This window comes from Pangasianodon hypophthalmus, chromosome 24 (genome assembly GCF_027358585.1).
Source record: "Pangasianodon hypophthalmus isolate fPanHyp1 chromosome 24, fPanHyp1.pri, whole genome shotgun sequence".
Taxonomy (NCBI): Eukaryota; Metazoa; Chordata; class Actinopteri; order Siluriformes; family Pangasiidae; genus Pangasianodon; species Pangasianodon hypophthalmus.
Window position 1 is genome coordinate 11,789,202 of NC_069733.1, and position 14,233 is coordinate 11,803,434.

Here is a 14,233-nt window from a genome sequence, read left to right on the forward strand (position 1 = left end):
CCCTATATAGCACTTTACTAGTGACATCTCAACTGTCAATCGAGGAAACATGCTATTTAGGTTAGAAATAGACAAAGTTATTTTCATTCTTTCATCTTCATCAACAGCTTTATCCTGGTCAGGGTTGTGGATCTGGAGCCCATCCTGCGAGGTGGGAATACACCCTGGATGGGGAGCCAGTCTATCACAGGTCACCATGCACACACCATATACAGTCATTGGTGCACACACATGCACTCACACACTCATTCACACTTAGGTGTAAAATATCTTCAATCCCCCCTACAGGCACACTTTTGGGTGGGGGGTGACCAGAGAACCTGGAGGAAACCCACAAGGACCCACAGGAAGAACATGTGAAACACCACACTAACACTAATTGTTTATATTTTATGAACTACAGAATATGTTTGCTAGTGTTACCTTATTAATCGACTGTTACACATGAAACAAGACAGGAAACTCTTGGACAAACATTTTTATTACACTATAAACAGCATTCAATATTGTACCACAAAAGTCTTGCGAGTTAAACATCTCATTTCTCTACTGCATACCTTGTGTGTGTACATTATTTACAAGTATCTCAGCAAAAACGATACAGTGTATTCGATCATGGCTGAAGGGAAATGCTAATGTTATTTGGAAATAAGGTCTTGAGAAAAGGCCAAGCAATTATATCTGTTACAACATCCTGTTAACATTCATGAGGTGAATCCGACTTAAAACCAAACAATGTTTTATTATCTAGCAGTAGGGAAATGATATTCAATAATTTTACAACATGTCTGCAGCATGTCTCAATAATCACCAATTTCAGAAGAGGAACCTGTAGTGGAATAAAACCTCTCAGTATGCTGATAACCCAAAGTGCAAACAACAAAACAGCAACCAATATTAGATCAAATGTATCTCTATGATTACACATTAGATACCACAACTCTGTCATTTATGTGTAAAATTATTATACTTTTTTAGACTTCATTTAGAAGCTTTATCCATGTTTTTCTCCGTTTTATATTTATGTAGATACACAGACAAAGAACCGGACAAACTTGCAGGAATAAAATGAGGGAAAAACACAGGGGAAAATGAACACACGAATAAAAAGATTTGACATTTTTCTCTGGTTTTCTGCTGCTTCAGTTTTACTTACACAAGGAGACTATGGTGGGTTAGATATTGGCACTAGCTCTGGGGTTTACAAGCCTTGCCTATGGAAAGAAGCGCAACAAAACTTGAAAGAAAGAAAGAAACATGGACATTGCATAGTAATCATTACCCTATTCCCTTCCCACCATGAACTGAAAAACCCACCTTTATAAGAGCCTATAGATAAAATCAAATTAAAGCTATCTATGTTACTATTCATTTACCTATTGAATTACTCTATTGGTACAAAAGTCATGTCAGGTGACTGCGGACTCAGTGCAAAAGATTGAGAGCTAGTTTTGACCAGGAGAAATAATGTATGTTACTCAAGAAAAAAAAGAGAAATATATATATTTTTAAAAAAAAAAGACAACTCTCCAGCTGTGATAATATTAACAGAAATGAGGTGTATTTACTGGCTTTATCTCTTAGCAAAGTGTCTACATGCTTCATTCAGTAAGTTACAAAGAAAACCCCAAAACCTGATTTTGGGGAAACTTAGCACTATGGAGACAAGTGGTGCTTTTTCACAGAACAGTTACCATTTGCAGGTGGACATACGCCAGGCACTTACGTAGATGCGATCAACTTTTTAGAATAAAGGTCACACAGACATTAGAAACACAAGGAGTATTCACTGCCTAAGTTAAAACTGTGGAGAATAAAAGACTATTCCAGGAGCCAGTCCCACAAACCTGTAAAACGACAGAGAAAACAAAACCAGGCTGCTGTGCACAGTAATTAGGGGAGGGGGTAAAATAACAATTCACTTAGTCTATCTGTCTTTAGAGGTCAGCTTCTCAATCAGCTCCTGAAGAGGTGCCAGCTCTTTCCTGTCAATCAAGTTGAACTCCTATTAAAAAAAAAAAAAAAAAAAAAAAAAAAAACGAAAGAGATGAGAGACCGGAGAAAGGAAACAATTTTATTAAATCAATGATGAGTGATGATTTTAGTCACAGTAGTTCACTTGTAGAACAACATAGTAAATAAAACAAATAAACAGTGAGAGTCTAGCACGTGGAAAGAGAAACCTCACAAAAATGTGCGGCATGCTTTCACTTTCATTTGCTTTCACGGGTGTACAGAAAACAGACATACGGACCTGAACGAAGAAGATGAAGTGTTTGAAGGAGGTGTTGAGATGGGCCTCCTCCTGCAGTTGGATGACTGAGTCAAAATGCTGGTGGTAAATGTGGGCGTAGACGCGGAACAGCCGCTTCAGGATCGTCTTCGCCACCGACATGAAGTTCTTTGGGAAAGGGACGCCTGGGACACACACGCAAAAACCAGACAGTCTTACATTAATATTCCGTAATGGTCTCAGAAATGGCTACATCAGAAATAAAACACAACAAATGTGCCAAATAATCAATGACAGGTTGGTGTATTTTATTCCTCTAATACCACAGCGATTTGCCAACACTAACAATATCTTTGTTCATTAAAGAACGAAACATCACCCTTTTGTTTCATTTATAATGTTGTGGACCATGCGTGAAACCCCATTCAATTTTTTTTACACTTGAAACCTGAACTTCCATTCATGATGCCACGTGTCCACGACCTGGAAATTAGTGATCTGTCCTACAGCCACACTTTGCTCTCTCATATTTCAAGCTTAAAAGCAACCAGTTAGTTCCTGTCATCACTTATAACAGCTATAAACAGTCGTTCCCTCACCAGCCTCTCTTTTTGTCTCTCTCTTGAAGTTAACAAGAGGAAAAACAACACAGTTTTTTATTTTACCAAAACCATTAAGCGCTCAATGTCCTGTCAGAAAATGTAAAAGTTAGGTTACTCGTGTCAGTGGAGCATTCTACAGGGCTGTGGTATACAAGACTAAAACTGATGAAATAACTACGTGCTTTACTATACTTAAACAAGCCTTTTTAAAGCGTCTGAAATCAAACAGTGGATAATGGTGGTTATGAAATAATACCAATGTTTCATCATGCACTAGGATATCTAATTAATATCTAATTAAACACCCTACACATTGCTTAGGTCTCTACCCAACAAACCTAAATCCTGCTGTTTATCAACCTACATTAACAGCTAGACATTAACATGGAATGGGATGTGTTTTGGGTTGCTCTTCCTGCCACACATTATTTCCTTTTCCTCACTATCTCTTCCTTTTGAGAAAGGGAGACAGGGAGAGTTCCTTCACTTTGACAAGGGTAGTATTTGTGCAAATTTACTCTTCTGTGTAGTGTATCTTAAATGTTATAGGCTTGTAGGGAAATAATCCCAACCCCTCATTGTGTCCCATTTCTCTAGAGAGCTTACTGAAATGTATTTGAGGCATTGCTTTTTTGCAATGCAAGTGAGTGACTCAATATGTTCGGTGTATATCTTCATATTTCAGTATGCTGAAGTAGAAGAAAGCTTTCATTACTATTTTACGATAAAATGCAAAAAAAAAAAAAAAGTCTTCTTATTTCATGGGCTCTTATTTCAAGATCACAACACTTTCAGTGAAACATTACAGGCTCACCTGTCATGTGCAGCAAATCATTTTATAGGGGGAAAAAAAAAAATCTCACCTATTTTTGAAGGGAAAAGTGTTTCATCATCAAGCTGATCCTGAACCCAGGTCATCAGGTAATCAATGTACTTTGGAGCAGAGCATTTGATTGGCTTTTTAATGTTGGTCCCATCAGCCCAATGGTATTCATACCTGAAGGTAAAATGTCACACTTTAAAGATGCTGTTTTTTTTTTTTTAAATAAACGCAACCTCTTATCATGCAATCACCCTCACAGAAACTTCTGAGGCTCATAAATAGAAGTATAGTTGGAAGCAGATGATCAGCACATTTATTTTTGAAGCATGCAAAGCAAAAAGTAGGTCTTACTTCGGCCCAGCAGACATTAGAGGGCAGCTTTCTTCGGTGCAGAAATCAGTGATGGTCCCATACAGCATGTTGATCTGATTAAAGAAGTCCACAGCTAGAAAAAAAAATGTCAGGCATTAAGAACCTCAACACAAACAACACAAACTAGATGATCATTTACAATTAATATAATCTGGAAAAAGGCCACTTTTGCTAATTATTGAATTAAAAAAAAAGACGACTTTCAAAATGTCCAGAACATTCAGACTTCACTCTGTTGACTTTCTGTCTGAAATTCCTTGAGCTGATATGACGAGTTCATGTAAGGAAATATGTAAGGAATAAAACATGATGGGCTGTTAGAGGAAAATAATGATCATTGAAAATAATGGTAGTGTGATTACGTTTTTATTTGTTAAATACCATGTTTTTTCATTCATTATTAGTCTTGGATTTTGTGGCGTGTACGCCATACAAGCTGTTACTATAGAAATGATAACATTAGAATAAGTGCATAAATACAAACCTGTCATTAGAATTACATCCGGCCCTAATGTCAAAGCTGCTATTATAGAAAATTAATCAACATCCTCTAACCAATCAGGTATAAAGGCAAAATAAAATGCAACCCGAGTTCAATTTCAAACCCCACAGTAGCTGTGAGGACACATTACCTATGGAAACAAATTAGTCTGCATTTCAACACCGAGTTGCAGCGAAGGTATCCCTTACAGCAACGAGATGGACAGTACCTGACTACCTGCATGTCTCATTTACTCTAGCTAGGCTGGAGAGTAAGAGGCCACACCCATCCTGTCTTGTTCCTCTGTAATTAGATGAAATCAAACGCTTCAGTCATCTCAAGCAAGCGCCTGCTGTCACAAATCCACCCTTCCCCTAGGCTATCACTTACAGCCATTCACATTACACTGTCGTGTCTTTGTTGTTATTAAAAGACTGCATTAAGAGGCAACAGCACTGAGCGCATGCCTTGGGCCTTACTGGTATACAAAATGTGCAGTGCACCAGAAACAGGTCAATGGTGTAGATCTGAATAGAAAGAAAGTGGCATAGTATAGGCACCTACAATTATACATTGTAAAAAACTGCAATTGGAACGGCAATTTCCTAAACAAATCAGAGTATTATACAAATACTGTTTCTTTTAAAAAGTAATATATTCCTTAGCTGTACTCATCTGGTTGGGCCACATATTAGGAAATCCTTTCAGTGACATAGACGAGTGTAAGAGTAGAGACTATAGTGGATCCAGCATATTAATATTATATGTGCTGAATACTGTACTAATATTAAGAGACTAAATCTGGAAAGCTATGTTCAAAAAGCACGTATGGCACACATACAAACTTTTAGCCATATAGTGTACATCAAAATCTATAATCTGTCAAGGTCTGTGTCTGTCAAAGCTGAATGGGGAAATGGACCACTGAACCATGAGGAACATCGAGTTCTGTAATGGCTTTCAGCATCTAAAGACACAATGACCCACGTGCACACACACTCACCATGCATACTCACTGATCCACTAACAATCCCTACGCTTTATACACAAGACAGCAGAGGGAAATGGCTAATGAGTTTCAAGCATATTACCAAAAACTATTAAAGAAAAAAACATGGAAAAGGGAATCTTGATGTGTGCATTCATGATGCCACACATCAAGAGCTGGAGATTAGTGATCTGTCCTACAGCCACACGCTGCTCTCTCATGTTTCAAGCTTGGCTGCATCTTTACATTCATCGCTTCAGCAGCTCTGATGTCCAATTTCAAAACTTTACTTCTCTTAAGCGCTTCTCTTAAGGTGTTTAGTTCAAAAAGGCAAATGTTTACTGCAACTGTATTGTATAACTTTGCTAGCTGTCTTCAAATCATCACTATAAAGAAGACCATGAATTACTCCACTTATAGACGTGACTAGTCAGCTGAGATCTTTTTTTATGCACAGACCTTCGAGCCAAGAATAAATCAGAGCAAGAAGATGCATGGTGTGCAGATAGTGTTAATGTAAGAAATAAAACATTTTGGAACATGCCGTTATAGGAAAATAACCAACAGTGGGGTGGTGTTACACATGAAGCAGATATAACCACCCTAAAATTGATTATATTCCCATAACAGCATGTCCAGGAGTGTTTTATTCCTCTTACACAACAGCAATTTGCCAACTATTACCATTTTAATGCTTCAACAGTTTATAGTCATGCTAAATGTTGTGGAACGGCCAAGAGACAACTTAGTTCCCGTTATCGCTTATGGTTTAACGTTTATAAATAGTCGTTCCCTCACCAGCCTCTCTTAAGACACAAAAAAGGAGCTTATCGTGTTACCGTGAAACCACAATGAGCAAAATCCTCTGTCCTGAAGACTGACTGTTACAAAGTCTTAAACAAAATCTTAAATAAATGTCTCCATACTGAAAACTTAAAATAACAGTACATTTTTAATCTGTTTATTATTAGATTATGTGGAGAGTCCATCATGCTAGTCCCTGTGAATGAGCTGTTACTACAGAAACGACAATGTATTAGAAAGAGTGCATTAATATAACCCTGTGATTTGATTTGCAGCTGGAACCACTCAGAGCTGCTGTTATAGAAAATGAATCAACACCTTCTGACCAATCAGAATGGAGAACTCAACAGTGTTGTCTATACAGATACATCATAAATATCAAAGTGTTCATTTTTTTCTCTGCAGTAGAAAATCTATATGAATATTACTACTTCATATACACACACACACACACACACACACACACACACGCATGCACGCACACACACGCAGAGATCACATGGTGCTTACTGTTTACTGCCACCCATTCATTGAGGTCTTCTCCATCTGGGAGCATGACAGCCATGCGCAGGTTGCCGCTGCCCAGCGTCGCCTCGGCATGCTTCAGCAACTCATACTGGTGCGAGCCCTCTGGAATGTTCTTCTTCGGCTTGAAAGTCTTCGATGAACGACTACTGCTGTGGAAAAAGCAAGAATAAATAAATATTTAAAAAAACTATTTGTGACACTGCATCCCACACATAAGTTATACTTCACCTATAATCAAATCCTGGCCAATAACCAATCTGATTGTGGGGGAGATTCTGGATAGAGAGAACCTTTTATGTGTTCTTCAAAAGCGCTGTGTTCATATGAGGACACAAAATCTTATTGCCCCAAGCGCAGCTTTAAAATGACTGGAACAGTAATTAACAGCACTCTTTCATCAGGTTTTGGAGAACACAAAACCTCACAAATGCTAAAAAAATGGCAAATAATTTCAACTGTTACAGGCTGAGGACATAAGCGGACCCAAATATTGCATGATGTTGATCCCGAAGAAGAAAAAAAATGGGCGGGGGGGAATATGTAAATGTGTTTAGGCTTTCATGTGAAGTATTCTGTAGCTGCACTCGTCTTCTGCATCAGCAGAGCATCTAAAGCTGCAAGAGAGAGAGACATATCACTATCCTTCTCTATTCTTACTATCAAAAAACCCTACCAGTATACACATGTCTAAACCTAAATATGCAGAACCAAACAACAGGAAGGAAGCTGAGGAAGGACGTGCTTGAGCAACGACTCGTTAAACATAAATATCAAGAAGAACCAACAATGAACAGGAGAGCCAAAACAAGTCCGTCTTTAAAGCCTGAGCCTGAAATATCCGTGTCTGGACTTCAAGCAAAGTCTGTTTTTACCGTGAGCCCATCCAAGTATAGGTCCACATGACAACGTGCAATACTCTGTACAATCCTGCAGTGTATACAATACCACAACAAGAAGATACACATAACCACAAAGTGCACTAACTTCTAACTATACACAGGACAGGAGCAGTACTGGAATAAACCAGGAAGTGTAAACCAGCAAGAATGTAGACCATTATAAGTGGCATAAACAAGAAATCATATCTTCGGGAAAGCTAGGCATATGAGCATAATAGTCTTGCGTGTTTTCTTTCCATGCTGTACTAATCTCTTCTAACAAGGTTTTAACGTGACGTCCCACTGAACTAGCATGAGGATGTGTTTTTAATAGAGACTACAAAGCACTTCTGTAAGTCACTCTGGATAAGGCCGTATGTTAAATGCCGTAAATGTAAATGTAAATGTAAATGTAGTGACTTCCATTTGTCATTCAGTCCAGCCCCAAACACTGCTGCTATTAGACACTGCTCCTGACTCTTTCTTCTGGGCCTGGCGTTTGAACACAACACCTTTCACTCGAGGAGCGAAGTCCAGTGACTCATTGTTATTTTTATAGGACCTTCAGCTTAGGCCTGATTTACATTTCTGTGTCTGCTAGTGTGCATGCACGTATGGGGAATGTGTACGCTAAGGGGCAGGGTTACAGGCAACAAACAGGAATATACAGGAAAAAAAAAACAAAAGCAAGTCTTGTGTTTCACTGCAGTAGGGAGAATGGAAAGAAGTAGTAATGTGCTGGATGTGATGAAGGAAAAAACAGATACGTCTCCCCATCTCACCCAATCAGATAACATGAAGCCTAGTTAACGCACAGCACCAAAGGTGCACGAGTCGCTGTTAGCGTTTTCCTTACTTTACTTATTTTCCGGCATTTTTCTATCGTTGAGTGTCTGTTTTACTCATTGCCTACGTGTCGTCAATAACGCTGTGATGTGACATTCTCTGCCTCTCTAACTCATGGCCTATATTTTGCACAGTCTGAGGCTGCCCACTATCAATTAATATTCATGTCATCTTACTTGGGTGACTTACATAAATTTCAGTATACAGCAGACCTGAAGGCCACAAAACACCAAGAGGAAACAGTGCCAAATATTCAACCTACTTAACTGTGACACATATTAATATAACACATCTTTCTTAGCGTCAGTGTTTTTAACCAGCTTCTGTTCCAAACCTGAGCAGGAACATGTTTATTCATTATTTAATGTCAAGAGACCGCAAGCTAAATCAAGCACATTCACCTTGATTCCCAGTGCATGCTATAAGAAATGTGAGAAAAGGCGGGAGACGACAGGAAGAAATTTGACTGGATCTCTGCATGGGCTCATCTAAAAACCTTCACTTGAGTTAATAAAGCTTTGGAACAGCACTTATAAACTGTGAGAGGAATTCCCCAGAGTGGTGAGGTAAAGTCAGCGGGGTTGAGTTAAAACAGTACTAAAATGCAACCAACTGTAGAGTTAAAAATGCATTAAAGACTCCCTCTCTGTGGATCAGTTGTGTGGCTACATTCTGCACTTTGTGCCACTTTGTTGTACACAACAAGCTTGGAAACAATTCTACTTACTGGAGCCACAGAGCATTTTTTACTGAACTTTCCACTGACAGAACACGCTAGGCTCAAACTGATATTATTCATACGCCTAGTTGTTTTTGATTGATTGCGGTTTGGATTAAATCCATTCAAATAATGAAATAATCTCATAACTAATAAAAAAAATAATTTCTTTGATAAAGGTGGGCTGTTATTTCCACCACTGTACCTAAATGAAGGGGATAAAAAAAAAAGAAAAAAAAGAAAAAAAAATCACAGATCCATCGGGGTCCCTGGACTTCAATTTGAGAACAACTGACCAACAAAGCACAGGTTGTGTCCTATGATGCACATAAGAACATTTATACGCTACTTAGTAAGGCTTATGTGCTGTCAGACTTGCTGTTTCTCTTTTCTAAATCTACTTACATTTATTTTAATATCGGGAGTTTTGAGTAACGGCGGAGTGATGGAGTTTAGCTGCACGCTACAGAACAGTGTCATTCCCTGGGAGTCTGAACCGACAGTGGTTCTTTCAGTGGTCCGCTGTTATTTAATTAAAAGCCTCGTGAACATCATCTCCTCAGGTCAATGCTACAGAACAAATCACATGCCTAAATAATAAAGCTTATGCTGACATTTTCTTGAATCGAGTAGCTGTTGTAACACATTCTGCAGCACAGTGTGCGAGGGCATTTTGAGGAACCGTGGGTTTCATGAAACTGAAGCTGGCTGATGGAAAAAACTCTAATATAGAATGACGCCGGAAACTACTGACCTTTAACAAGAACAACAATAATATAAGTAACGCCTTTCTCACACTCAAGGTCACAGCTTGTTATAAAACGTGCACCTTTTAGTCCTTAATCCTACAAAGCTAACTGGATGTTTTAATTTAAACATATTTCTTTTATAAGTTAGTAATATTAAAATGATAGGTTTACATGTTGTTCTCTGACGGATCTGAGATGACAGATTGCCTGTTAAGCAGGTTTTACACTCGTTTAAGATTATTACTCGTCATACCGCATAGACAAGCACCACATTCTGCTTACATCATCAACCAGAGCGATTGGTTTGTGCAGAAAGTCACAAACAGAAACGTTTGCAAAAGTGAGCTTGGTGTAATAAAAAAACGCCCATGTTGCATCACGTTTTGTCCTGTCATGATATAATTGTGATGAGACATTATAGAGACATCCTCTATCCTGCTTCATCATACTGCTCTTCTTTTAAACCCCATATGTTGCTGTTTACATTTTGCCATCGCCACTAATGTATTTATAGCTGTCCCATGAGTGTTGTGTAATCCTGTGCTATTCTTCTATCGGTTGACTTTAGACGACTGTCGTAGATTTTAATACAAATTTTCTGACACTGCCAGCACTTTGTCGTCAGCTGTCTTTGGTCGCAGTGGCACTAAATCAGCCGCCATTAAGCACGTCACATTATACATTCCAACACCACCAGTCTCAACTCCCAACCAAACGTTATCCTTTACAATGTGCGATTGTGCCTGCGACAGCAAAATCGGGCCAACTGTAAAGCCAGCTTTAGACGAACGTAGCACGTCGTATAACTCCTGGGATTTTAACCAAAACTTTCTGACACTGCCAGCACTTTGTCGTCAAATGTCTCTGGTCGCAGTGGCACTAAATCAGCCATCGATGTGTGCATCACATTACACAATCTAAGACCTCCGACCAAAAAATGCTTTTACGATGAGAGATTTTTACCTGCGACAACAAATTCGGTCCAAATATCGACACTGTAAAACCAGTTTCAGCTGAAATAATAATAAATCTAATTGTAATTCCTAACAATATTTACACAGCACTCATGTCCATTCTAGTTGTTGTTTTATTTTAAGCACTACCTTAAACACTAAATACAGATTAGCTCCTTCAGAAACACTGAAAAACAGCATATGACCCCTGTTTTGTCCTCTAACAAGCAGATTCAATTAGACAAGCACATGATTTAATTCTGCTCTCCTTCAATGGACTCTTTATATATATTTTTAACCCCAGCCCTTTTTCATGCAGCAGTGCAGTCTGTCTTTTAGCTTCACTGAAAAGCAGAAGCTGAGAATAACCAGTAATCATATTGTTTGCTATTTGAATTGCAATAACAGCAAGAAAAAAAGCTTCTTCCCTTTACTACTAAACCAGACACAAAGCAATAAGGGACAACACATCCAGACACTGGCTGAATCTCAAATATCTTTATGTTTTGACATGTAGTGCACTATGTAGGGTGTAGACGTCATTATGTCCGGCTGTATTTGGAGTGCATGTATAGGGAGTAGAGAGGCATTTGGGATTAAACCAACATGAAACTATTTGTTAACGCAAGAAAACTGACTCGTTTACATTACAAGTATTCACGACAGAACAAAATTTACGGTTTATATATATATAAATGCCACAATCTTTAACACTATCTAGCTATGTTTTATACTTTTTTAAACGTTATATAATGTTAATTTATAAATTACCATGACTATTTCAGCATGAAGGGAAAACAGCAGCTACTCGCAAAACCAAACTAGCTGTTAGCCCGGTGACTAGCTTTTAGCAAACTTCACCGGCCAAGTATTTTTTATTCTTATTTTTTTTACATCACCTGTTAGTTCATATATTATTATATTAGTTGGCTGTGCTGTTTAATACCATTAAAAACTAGTAATGTAGTTCAGTTAAACACATTAACGCATCCAAAGCTCCCTAAAAGTAACATCGCTAGCTAGCTTAGCTCCACAGCTACCACCACCATCACAACAAACAGGTAGAAAACAATAATTAAACATTTGATACTCACAATAGAAAGCTCATATCTATCACCGAGGTTATCCAGTTATTAAATCCCTATTATAAGCGCTGAGACAATGGTAAATGGGTGAATATAAGAGAAAACTCCGAGTGACGGTGACAAACACGGACACTCGCCAGACACTTCGCTCTTCTGTGCACCAAAACTTCTCCTCGTTACTCAAAGTCTCGTCGGCGCTGTGTTCTCGCGAGACTTGAGAACAGCAACGTGTTTAGCAGCAACGTGAGAATATTGCTTCCAGCACCTACTGAAATTCGTATTAAAGATACTACTCGTATAAAAGATGCCAGTCAATACAATAACAGGAATGAAACAAACTGTTAAATTCACCAGAAAGGCAAAGTGGGGAAACTTTTGTAGCGGCTTCCCAGGTACATCCCTAATAATCAGACATACCGTACTATCATTACTCTAATACACAGGTGCATTTAAACTTTTATTTTGAAAAAGATTAGGGCGGGATGTAATTGTTTCCTTTTTCATCTAGTCCTAATATTTTTCAAAATAAAAGTTTAAATGTGCCTGAAAGTGATGGTACAGTATGTCTGATTATTAGGCATGTGCTTAGGAAGCCGCTACAAAAGCACTTTAGAAAAGCTGAAAAGCATCTCAGAATGCACAATACTTTGCCAGTCTTGAGGCACATGGGCTACATTAGCGGAAAACCACATCAGGTTCATATAGGAGGCTACATTGGGTACAGAAACTGGACAGTTGAAGATAGGGAAACATTGAAAAAATTGCTTGGTCTTTTTCCAATCTTCAACCGTCCAGTTTCGGTGAGTCTGTGCACACTGTAGCCTCTTATTCCTGTTCTTGGCTGATGGTTGTGGAACGTGATGTGGTCTCCTGTTGTTGTAGCCCATCCCCCTCAAGGTTCTGTGTGTTGTGCTTGCTGAGATACTTTTCTGCTCACCATGGTTGTAAGGAGTGGTTACTGACTTATCACAGAATTCCCCTCAGCTCGAACAAATCTGGCCATTCTCCTCTGACCTCTCTCATCAACAAGGCATTTCCGTCTACACAACTGCTGCTTTTTCTCACTGTGTATTCTTCTTTCTGTCACTCCTATTATTATTATTATTATTATTATTATTATACTTTATTTTTTGACTACCATTTGTTTCATTATTTATTGTTTTACTTTATACTTTAAAACACTTTCAGCAGCATTTTAAATGTATGAATGCATAGTATTATATAAATAAAGTTTATTATACCACAGCGCAGCTGAATTCTCAAATCTGATTTGTCAGAAGATGTGCATTATCCACATAATCTAAGACTAATAATAAACAGTTAAAAACACGGTGTTTAACAAAGAAAAATGTATAATCATTAATATGGTAAAGACTTTTTGTTAGTATATTTTAATGTATCATTTAGGGAAGGAGTCTCAGGTGTCAGCACTTTCTTATAGTCTTTTGCAAAGCTTTCCAGCTCAGAAAGTCTGGCAGAGGAGTTTATGCTTTCTGGTTCCTTGGTAAAATGACAAGTGGGAGTTTTTGAGAGAGAAAGAGAGGGAAAAAGAGAGAGAGAGAGGCTGGTGAAAAATGACTGATTCAGATTCAGATTCAAGTGGCATAGTAAACGGCTTTATATTGCCAAAGCATTGGTAACATTAAATTACAGCCATAGACATTTACACACATTTACACACAATTAAAAAAAAGTTCCATAAAATAATAGCAATAAGAAGGAAAAAACATACATGATAATTTATTTTATTACCCAAATGTCTCTGAGCATTTTATGCATGTTTACAGTGTTGATGTTATTGTGTGGTTAGTGGTTACTCTTTCATCCTGACAGGATTGAAGTCTTTTTCATGGGTTGTGAAGTGGGGAAAAATGTTTCCCTAATTTATGTATAATTAGGCCATATGACTACATATGTCATATAATAATATAACTGTTTATTGTGGCTATAACGTAAGTGAGAACAGAACTAACTTGTCTCTCAGATGTTCCACAACATTAAATTTTACCATTAACTGTTAAAATGCCTGATGTGTCATTAATTATTGAACCAAACATTGTAAACATTGGCAAATTGCTGTCGTATAAGCGAATTAACACACTTCAGACTGTGTGGTTATACAAATATAATGCACTGTGACGTGTTAACGGCACTCCGCTTCGCGTCACGCCAC

At 38.1% G+C, this 14,233-nt stretch overlaps 1 protein-coding gene across 2 annotated transcripts; it reads right to left on the reverse strand.

The window, feature by feature from the left end:
- Positions 1–463: 463 nt before the first annotated feature.
- mob1ba (MOB kinase activator 1Ba) lies at positions 464–12,459 on the reverse strand. Of its 2 annotated transcripts, none has more exons than XM_034299208.2 (6): positions 12,070–12,459; positions 6,814–6,977; positions 4,010–4,103; positions 3,699–3,832; positions 2,255–2,418; positions 464–2,005 (listed from the first exon to the last, which is right to left on the reverse strand). In XM_034299208.2, exons 1-6 carry the CDS (start codon positions 12,081–12,083, stop codon positions 1,928–1,930), a joined length of 648 nt encoding a protein of 215 aa, XP_034155099.1. In that variant the 5' UTR covers positions 12,084–12,459; the 3' UTR covers positions 464–1,927. The 2 variants fall into 2 exon arrangements, with proteins under 2 accessions (XP_034155099.1, XP_034155098.1); XM_034299207.2 differs by having other exon boundaries at positions 6,814–6,980; positions 12,070–12,456.
- Positions 12,460–14,233: the final 1,774 nt, after the last annotated feature.

Excerpts from the sequence above, each read along its gene's own strand:
- mob1ba (XM_034299207.2), bottom strand. Across the intron at positions 4,104-6,813 it reads TGAATGGGTGGCAGTAAACA|CTGTGGACTTCTTTAATCAG; the intron begins GTAAGCACCATG and ends TTTTTTTTCTAG. Across the intron at positions 2,006-2,254 it reads ACTTCATCTTCTTCGTTCAG|GAGTTCAACTTGATTGACAG; the intron begins GTCCGTATGTCT and ends TTTTTTTAATAG.